This window comes from Epinephelus fuscoguttatus, linkage group LG16, assembly GCF_011397635.1.
Source record: "Epinephelus fuscoguttatus linkage group LG16, E.fuscoguttatus.final_Chr_v1".
Classification (NCBI taxonomy): domain Eukaryota; kingdom Metazoa; phylum Chordata; class Actinopteri; order Perciformes; family Serranidae; genus Epinephelus; species Epinephelus fuscoguttatus.
The window spans coordinates 26,087,974-26,097,996 of NC_064767.1; the positions used below are offsets into that span (position 1 = coordinate 26,087,974).

The following is a 10,023-nucleotide window of genomic DNA, read 5'->3' on the forward strand; positions in this document are numbered from 1 at the left end:
TCACTTGTGGGCATGCGCACTCGCGTATAACTGTGACGTCAACTTACGCTTAAAACGATGTATTTTAGCAGTAATAGGGTAATTTACCCCGCAGTTAATCGCTAAAACAGTCTTGAACAGCGCCTATTTTCTTTTTAAAAAATAATGGTAAGCATACATAACGGTTGTAACTCTGAATTTGACAAAAAATCATAGACTGTAATGTCCGGTAGCACCAGGAAGTAAAGAGTGAGATTAGCTAACTAACTTTCCTCTCGGGATTTTATCGGTTTACGAGATACATTTTAAAATAAAAAGCATAACCATAGCATTGCTTTATTAAAAGTACCACATTTTTTCATTCTCGAAATAGCCACTATCATATGTCTATGGCCACTATGGTCATATACGTAGACGCCCCTTCGACTGCCTGAGCGCGTACTGCGCCGCCGCCGCCGCCATATTGGGTGGGTCTTATCACATAAACTTACAGTCGAGCTTCAATAGTCACAGAGGAAGGATGCCGGTATTTTGTGCAGCCTACGGTTGTAATAACCGGCGCAACAATGACACCAGATCGCGGGGAATTACCTTTCACAAGTAAGACTGAACACTAATTTGGTTGTGTTTGGCCATTTATAACATTATGTTACTGTAACTAACGTTATTTGGCCACTAGCGAAATGCTAACATAGTCAGCAGCTAGATTAGACTAGACAAGGCCAGCGATAGGGACAGCTATCAAAGCCGAGAATTTATAAATCATGTAAACCATAATCGAGATTTTCATCTAATTTTATTTTATGCTTTTCTCTATGCCGATTTTATGACAGCCTTATCTTCACGACAGCGACTGTAATGAATGTGGTTGTAGTTATTAGCTGGCAAACAACATAGCCTTGGACCAAGACGTTCATTGCATGAACGTCTTGAAAACGAACCCCGTTTTTTGTTTGGGGGTTCCCGGGGCCTGTATCACGAAGCGAGATCAACCTTTCCTGGGTTACCCAGACCTATCCTGGGTTGACTAACCCTAACAATGGCAATCAGGATAATCGGTATCACAACGCTGAATATCAACTCGGTAACTCAACCTAGAGTTGAAGAAGATGAAGAGCCGTGAACGCGCACGCAGCGGACCAATCACAATCATGAGAGAGGCGCAGCGTCACTGAGCGTCCTCACGGAGCGCTGTATGTGAGGGGAAAAAGTATTTCTCGTGAGGATCAGAGATTAATTCTACTAAAATATGAGGTGGAGAAAAGCAACTTTACAGAAAAGGCCAACACCGTGGCAGCTGCAGGAGGAGGAAACATGCGTGGCAACACATAACGGGATGAATAATGTTTAGCTTTAGTTTAGATTCGTTTATTTGCACATAATGTTAAAAACAGACAGCATAACATTTACAAGATTAAAAAAAGAAAAGTGCTGGAGAGGTTAGAAGCCACTAAAAGCTTATCAAAGAAATTCCCCTGTCAAAACATCAATGAAATCACATAATAGAGAAGGAAAAAAAAACGGGTCAGGAAAGAAGAAATAGAGGAGGAGAGAGGGAAAAATCAAGACAAAACAAGGTAGCAAATAAAATTATGTGTAGGTTAAATTACTCATCACTGGTTCAAGAAGCTGCAGTACCTGTACCTGTACATCTGACACTGATCACACCCTTGAATCCCATGAAATCAATGCTGCGCAGATGAATTGCGTGTATTACAATTATCGTCTAACATCATTGCGTCTGATAAATTGGTCTTCTTTGTCATAACGTTATATATGCTACAATAAAGCTTAAAGCTGACACCACAATTAAATCATATCAACACCAAATTGATAGTCTGAATAAAATCATCCTGATATTGAGCTGTGTTAGAAATTAACAGCTGCGCAGAAATATACCTAGTCTCCCTTTTTAAAAAAACAAGGAAAATCCCTCAAACGCCATGAAGTGTAGACATGAAAGGCTACTTTCCACATTTCCAGCAGCAAAGCTGTCAATTCTCTTTAACAGGGATCATTTCCTCCAACAAAACAAAATGTTGGCACTAATTAATGGTGCTATTAAGTGTCCGCAAATGATCAGTTTCTTTCTTATGAAGGGGTGGGATGAAAGTTCGACTTCTTTTCACTCCTTTTTGAACAATCTTTTCATTGTCTGTTGTTGTTGTTTTCTTTTCTTTTTTAATGTTCAAAATAAACTTTCAAATTAATTAAACTTCCCGTCATGACTGGGCTGCATTTCTGTCAGCGGAGTCATTTTTTTCCGAACAGCTGATTGGCCAGTGGGTGGTGCTTTTTATAGGATTAGATGTAACCCTGAATTTACCCTGCTCCGGAGCAGGATAGCCGTTCAGAGTAAGTTACCGTGGTGATCTAGCCCGATAAGAACTGAACCGGCTTCGTGAGACCGAAAACCCAGGGTTAACCCTGAAGTTACCTCACTAAGACATTAATCCTGCTTCGTGATACAGGCCCCCGGTCTAGACGGATTCACGTCTCCATAAACGTTCAAATCAAACATGTACTCACCTCATAGACACAGATGTTAGGAAGTACGGGGGTTGCCCTGTGTTTGTATATCCGTTATTGTTCAATAAACATGCATTTTATCTCGGGATGTCTTTAAATTTTCTTCACCCCTTCTTCGTCCTGCAATGAATGAGTGCATCGGCTTTCTACTGCGCCACTTTAGCGGTAGGGAGGTGCATTGCACATTGTTAGTCAGTGTGCAATACACCTGGCACCTGGTTTATATTTGAAATTGTTTTTCCTCATATGTTAATTTATACAAGAGAATGTTAAAACGTGGGTTGTTCAGTGCTATTCAGGAGACAGGGACTGTCTTAACCCATTAGTACCTACAAATACAGATATAATAACAACATAACAGTATGGTTCTTCTTCGAAAAGTTTCCAAACAATTTCTTGGCATAATCTTTTTTTTTTCTGTCCTTAACCTTAATTTGAAGGGAGGAGTACTCTCTCCCTTTTTATATACGTTATAGTGTAGACACTTTTACATCTCTCGCTGGTTTTCTCACATTTTGCAGATTTCCCAAAGATGAAAAGTTGAGAAGGCAGTGGGAAGTTGTGTTGAGAAGGGAGGGGTTTACTGCCACAGAGGCATCCAAGCTCTGCAGTAAGCACTTCAAGCCGAACGAATTTGACAGGACGGGTCAGATTGTCCGGCTTAGAGATGGTGCTATACCATCTGTGTTCAACTTCCCATCTCATCTCCAAAGAGTAGGTGTATTATTACGCTATTTGCTTACATAGATGTCTGATTTCATATGTAAGAACAGGTAGTTAATATCACTGTTTCAGGTATCCTAGTGCACAAAACAAGTGCACCTCTTTGGTGAGGCCCTGTCATTGGCACATCAGTCGTCAATGAACTTATCATCTGGGGGGGATTATGTACTACTACTATAAAAAAAAATTCTTGAATGACCTGTATGTGTAAATTCAAGTAGAGTCGAAGCAAAACTGAAATCTAATCTCTCTGTCTTAATTTAACAAAAAAGATGTATAAACAATCACACTTTGCTGAACATGTTTTTTTTCTATTTGTTCTTTCTGCATGTTTAGGAATCAGTGATGTATTGTGTATTACAGTACACACTGTGGGATACTAAAACCTGTTCAAATTGTTTTTAATTAAGTTGTTTTTAAATGTTGTGTTTCTTCCATTTTAGCCAGTAGCAACCAGGACCACAAAAGCTTCAAGGAAAGCTGAAAAGAGCCCACAAGTGGACCTTCCTCAGCATTTCCTTGAAAGTGAACCTCAGCCCAATGTTGTAAGTATTTGTATTTGATATGTCCAGTCCCATACAGCTGTGAGCATCATGGCCCTGGTCACATTAAAACCTCTCCCTTGCTTTTTGCTACTCTTTTCAGACACATTCACATATACACATGTGCACACTTTGAAATGTGCCACTGTTAACTACAGTATGCATTCACACACGCACGCACGCATGCACGCACACACGCACTTACTCATATCCATGGTACTCGCAGTGGTATTTACAGGTATGACATCCTTCTTTCTACTAGGACCACACCTATGCATTGCCTGATTCCCCCACTCATCTAAAGGCCAGACTCAGTGAAGCTTTGGCTAAAGTGGAGAGTCTGGAGCGAGAGAAGCAGAATGCCAAGAAAAGAGAATGGAGGGCAAAGAAAACAATCGAGAGTCTTCTGGAGGATCTGAAGAAAAAGAACCGCATAACTGATGAGCTGAGGGAAGAGGCTTGATTTCTACTCAGGTAAAATTAGATGATAATACAACTTTATGTTATGTTAACAGTCTTTGTTAGAATTCATATAGGTATTATTTCAAGGGAACTTACTAATTAGTTTGTACGAACTGAATTTCAGATCTTCAGATAGATCTCCTTTCCAACCCGGGCCAAGAATACTCAAAGGACCAGAGAGAGTTTGCCCTCACACTCCACCTCCATGGTCCAAAAATGTACACCTACCTGAGGGAGTCTGCACCTTCCCCTCCCACATCCACATACATTGCAAAGGTGTTGTTCATGTTGTTTGATTACACATATATTTAAACATACTGGTTCAAATACTTAAACCACTTTAGCCCTACATAATATGTTGTATGACAAACAGCAAAGTGATGTACAAACTACGAGCTTGTAGATTTGCTATTTTCACTATTTTTGAATGTCTTGGAAAAAGAGAATAATTTTAGAAAGAAAAATGAAAGAAAGAAAAAGTGCCCAAAATAGGGATGTCAGGGTTAAAGTGCTTAAATAGCTATTTGTTTTCTTTTTGCAAAGGTGGATGAAATCGGTGGATGCCAAGCTTGGACTCAACATGATGATGTTGGACATGTTGCAGAAAAGGCATGAAGAAGATCCAACTAAATATGGTTGTGTGGCACTCATGTTGGGTGCCATGGCCATCAAAAAACATGTCCAGTACAACCCCCATATGCAAAAAATGTCTGGATTTGTGAATATGGGGGATGGCACTTGATGAGACTGATGTAGCCTCTGAAGTGCTTGTTTTTATGGTGTATATTTTATGCTATACTATGTTTTGTATTGTGTATATTGTGTTTATAAAGTATATATGTTTATACAGGGTTGAGGTGAATAAAAGAACTGTGTTGTGACCTAAATAACATACTGTTGCTATCTCCAGAGAGTATTACAGCATTTTTAATTTACAAAAGCATCCTGTATCATAACTACGTGTGCCGTTTATAACAAACCAAACCGCTTGAAAATCAGTTGAAAATTCAGTGAGTTATTCTATTTTACTCATTCTACTTGTGCATACAGCTCCTTCCTCAATAGAAGTTTTTTTTTTTTTTTTTTTTAAATTGTGTGACACACAAGACCTTACATACAGGCATACACCCATAGATACTTACAAACCTACATGGGGTGCAGAGATACACACAAAGCAAGAGTAAAAAAACAAAAAACAAAAACAGCCAGAGGCCTTTACAGATCACTTCCACAAAATTTCTCCATAATAGAGTATGTTTTTGCGGCTTTCTTATTTCTGATGTCCTTGATTGTGGCAGCATAACAGTGCAGTTCTTGTCGAAAGGGTACAATGTTTGGTTTAGATTTGACCCATTTGTTTTTATGGATGTGAAATTTCCCCAAACTCAAGATCAACTGACAGAAAAAACACAAATCTTTGTCTTGGTTATCAAAATAAATAAAAATGTGTTTTTCCTGGAAACTGATCGTTCTTCCTGTTTTCTCTTGCACAAAATGTTGAACATCTTTCCAAAAAGTTCTACTGTAAGTACACTGATAAATTAAGTGAGAGATGGTTTCATCTTCGAGTCCACAGAAATCACACACATATTCAATGTCCAGTTAAAATCTTTCTAGTGTTTTCTTTGCAGGGTAGATTTGATGTAAAATTTTAAACGAAACTTCTTTCACCTTGTTAGTAAGACAGAATTTGTCACCAACCAGCCACGCTTTATGCCAGTTAACCTCTCCAATTGTGCAGTCCAGTAAATTTGACCTCTAGGCAGAATCCTTGATTGTAAACAGCATCTCAAATATGTGTTAGAGAAGGATTTTTTGTAATGTCTACTTCGCCCACAAAAATATCACAATTATAATTTTCTGCAACAGCAGCATTTCTTGCAGTCCCTTTAAGAAGCTGCAGCACACCCTGTGGTAGTGCATCAAAAATCACAGCATATTTCTTCGACGTGACTGGCCTTCCTCAATAGAAGTGAATGCACTGTGGAGGCGAAGCGAGACCCATCCAAGATGGCGGCCGGCTAGGACTTCGGCTCCAATGTCGTTATCAATATAGGCGCATGCTTTTTACGTCATCACCGAAGACCTTCCTTGTCCCTCGTGTCATAACATGGTCGACTCTGAGCCACAGCTACAGTCTATGCTCTGAGCTGACTCTTCTGGCAGTGACAGCAACCCACTGCTGAATTCAAAGCGTGAATCGAGGACTTCTTCGCCGCTGCCATGCCTCGCTACGAGCTGGCCCTGATCCTGAAGGCGATGCAGCGGCCGGAGATGGCGGCTGCTCTCCGGCGGACAGTGGAGACTTTGATGGAGCGAGGCGCGGTGGTGAGGGACTTGGAGAACCTGGGGGAGAGATTGCTGCCCTTCAAGATAACCAAACACAATCAGAGGCACGCCCGGGGGGCTTACTTTCTGGTCGATTTCTACGCAGCCCCCAGCATCCTCACAGGGTTATTAAACCACCTGCATCGTGATGTGGACGTGGTGAGGCCCACTGTGCTGAAGAAGGACGACCAGGTCTCCAGTAGTAGCTGCTGTGGCCCCCAACAGTGATTGAATGTAAGGAATGGCTGATAAGGGTAAAGATGGAAAAGCTACATTATGCATCTGTTTGAAACCAAGAGTATCAAATAACTCAATAGTTACATTTGCAAGGTTGTGACACCCAAGTTGTGCTGTTGTTGGTTAATGAATTGACAAAAACAGTAACTGGAGTTTATGAATTCACTGTCAGCTGACCAGCCAATTGACTAATCATTTCAGTGCACCCTAGGTTAATAAGAATCTAAATAGGTTAGTGGATTTGATCTAAAAATCTGTGAAATTGTAAGCTGTTGGTTAAAACCAGTTGAAGTGATGTACAAAACTACCACTACAGCCCCAATTCCAAAAAAGCTGGGACGCTGTGTAAAACGTAAATAAAAACAGAATGCAATGATGTGAGAATCCTTTGCGACCTATATTCAATTGAGTACAGTGCAAAGACACAATATTTAATGTTCAAACTGATTAACTTTTTTTCTTTGTATATACACTCATTCTGAATTTGATGTCTGCAACACACAAGATGGGAAAGTTGTTGAACGTAAACAGGTTATTGGTGACAGGTGGTAGTATTATGACAGTCTGAAAGGGGCATCCTCAAAAGGCTCACTTGTTCACAAGCGAGGGAGCAATATTCATTGCTTTGTCACAGTCACAGTTTAAGAATGCTTCTCAACACACAATTACAAAGAATTTAGGGTTTCACCATATACAATCCATAACATAAAACACTTCCTGTGACTTTTCTGTCAGGCAGCACTGCATTAAAAACCAACATGACTGTATAAAGGATATTACCATATAGGCTTTGAAACTCTTTGGAAAATCATTGTCGATAAACACAGCTCATTTCTGCATCTACAAATGCAAGTTAGGACTCTTCCATGCAAAGAGAAAGCCATTTATCAGCAACATGAAGAAATGCTGCTGACCTCTCTGGGCCCAAGCACATCTGAGGTGGACTGACACAAAGTGAAAAGTGTGTTGTGGTCTGACCAGTCCACATTTCAGATTGGCCTTCAAGCTAAAGAGGAAAAGGACAGTCCAGATTGTTACCAGCACAAAGTTGAAAAGCCAGCATCTGTGATGGTATGGGGGTGGTGTAGTGGCCATGGCATGGCAAACTTGCACATCTCTGAAGACCTCATGAATGCTAAAGGGTACAAACAGGTTTTAAAACAAGATATGCTGCCAACCACACACTGTCTTTTTCAGGGACATCCCTGCTCATTCCAGCAAGACAATTCAAAGCCACATTCTGCATGTGTTACAAAAGCTTGGCTTCATAGTAAAAGTGTGCAGGTACTAGACTTGCCTGCCTGTAGTCCAGACCTGTCTCCCACTGAGCATGTGAAGCACATTATGAAGCGCAAAATATGATGATGGCAACCCTGGACCGTTGAGCAGCTGAGGTCGTATATCAAAAAAGAATGGGAATTTTTTTTTTTTTTTCTTTCCGTAATTTAACAGTTAGTGTCCTTTGCTCGCAAACGCTAACTGAGTGCTGTTAAAAGAAAATCAGAATCAGAAATACTTATTTGATCTCAGGGGGTAAATTGTATAACATTACAGTCACTCTGATGTAAAGCATATAGAATAACAAGAAAGTAGAATTAAAAAGAATGAACATATAAAGTATTTAAATATATAAAGATGAAAATATGTGCATTATGCTACAATGTTGACACTAGTATGTAAAATATTTAAAAATATAAAATGTGTATAATATGCTAAGTATGTGAGTGTGTTTAAAAATCTAAAAATATGTCCATTTTGCTACATTACAATGTATAAAACAAGTATGTAAAGTAGTAGAAATATAAAATGTGTATTATGCTACAATGTACAACACAACATATACATAAATAGAAATAAGAATTAAAAAATTACCAAATAATAATAATTCAGAATGAGTGTATGTTTTACCAATCTATGAGTTTGAACATTAAATATTTTGTCTTTATACTGTATTCAATTGAATATAAGTAAAACAAAAAGATTGACAAAATATTGCATTCTGATTTTACTTACATTGTACACACCTTCCCAACTTTTTTAGACTTGGGTTTGTACTAGGCAACTACCAGATACTTATATTCCCTTTACTGATTTGTAGACACTGCCCTGCCTCATGACTGTGGTGTTCTGACTTTTTGTACGTGAAAGTCATCTTGGCCTTAAAGGGCGTGAAAGGCACCTTTTCGAAAGAAGTGAATTGCTTATGTAAATAGTTAGCGTAACGAACTTGCTCAACAGTGTAAGGTTTGAAGGTGGTGGCCGTCTTGTAGTTAACAGACGAATAAAAAAGAAAATCAAGGATAAATCAGTAAAAACTAATTAACAAGAAGTTGCAGTACAAAGTGCCAAATATATTAATTTAGAAATTTGTCACCATTGCATATTTTGACCACTGAAAAGCACTGCTTGTTGTTCAACTTAGTACATGCCACAAATCTTTAAGAAACAACTGTCATGGATCTTTATGAAAATGTTACTGGTATGTGTCTATAATAAAAAACAACCCTCAAATACTGATATTGCTATCATCCTCAAAAATTCAGTACTGGTCAGCTTTAAGACGTGGTCAGTGTAACCTTACACTGACTTCATTAAATGTGTTCATGCAGTCAGAGCCCTTAACCTTCTGTTTATGGAGATCATGTTTTGCTGACTGTGCTGTAACTTAACCCTGTGTAATGGTTGTTCCCTTTTGTTTTACAGGTTTTTGCAGCTGAAAGCCAGAAGATGTACAGCGTGATGCTTCCCTCTTTGACCTTTTCCATAGTTGTTAACCTACATTTGTATGTTATGTCATAATAAAGTACTTTTTTCTATCATAGTTGCAAGTTTGTCTTGTGATCTTTTTTACATTTTAGACAATGCACTCCACATGATATTTAGTGGTTTATGCAGTTCTGCAATTTTTAACTGGTTGAGCAAATATCCAGACTTGATCACTGCACTCTGAGAAAACACTGTTCAGAAATAGGGAGCTATTACACTGCCACTGAGCTTCCAAACCGGGGTGAGTTGTCCTCATGGGATCAAATTAAACAACCACCTCATTATTTTAAGAGATCAAGGTTGCTAATGTTTTTCAGGGACTTTTTCCAGCTTGTTTGTCTTAGCTGGAATGGCATTTGTGTAAGTTGATCCACATTTGTTTGGCCATACCTAACCCCACTGTAATCACACCATGCATTTATGTCCTGGGAGCAGTTGAAACTTACAGTTGATTCTT

At 39.1% G+C, this 10,023-nt stretch overlaps 1 protein-coding gene and 1 pseudogene across 1 annotated transcript; both read left to right on the top strand.

The window, feature by feature from the left end:
- The first annotated feature begins 459 nt into the window (after nucleotides 1–459).
- Nucleotides 460–5,323, top strand: LOC125903868 (THAP domain-containing protein 6-like; annotated as a pseudogene).
- A 974-nt stretch (nucleotides 5,324–6,297) lies between these two features.
- On the top strand, nucleotides 6,298–9,624 carry mrps6 (mitochondrial ribosomal protein S6). The gene is made up of 2 exons (XM_049600425.1): nucleotides 6,298–6,797; nucleotides 9,504–9,624. Exon 1 carries the CDS (start codon nucleotides 6,459–6,461, stop codon nucleotides 6,789–6,791), a length of 333 nt encoding a protein of 110 aa, XP_049456382.1. The 5' UTR covers nucleotides 6,298–6,458; the 3' UTR covers nucleotides 6,792–6,797; nucleotides 9,504–9,624.
- The last annotated feature ends 399 nt before the right edge of the window (nucleotides 9,625–10,023 follow it).

Excerpts from the sequence above, each read along its gene's own strand:
- mrps6 (XM_049600425.1), top strand. The coding sequence starts at position 6,459 with ATGCCTCGCTACGAGCTGGCCCTGATCCTGAAGGCGATGCAGCGGCCG.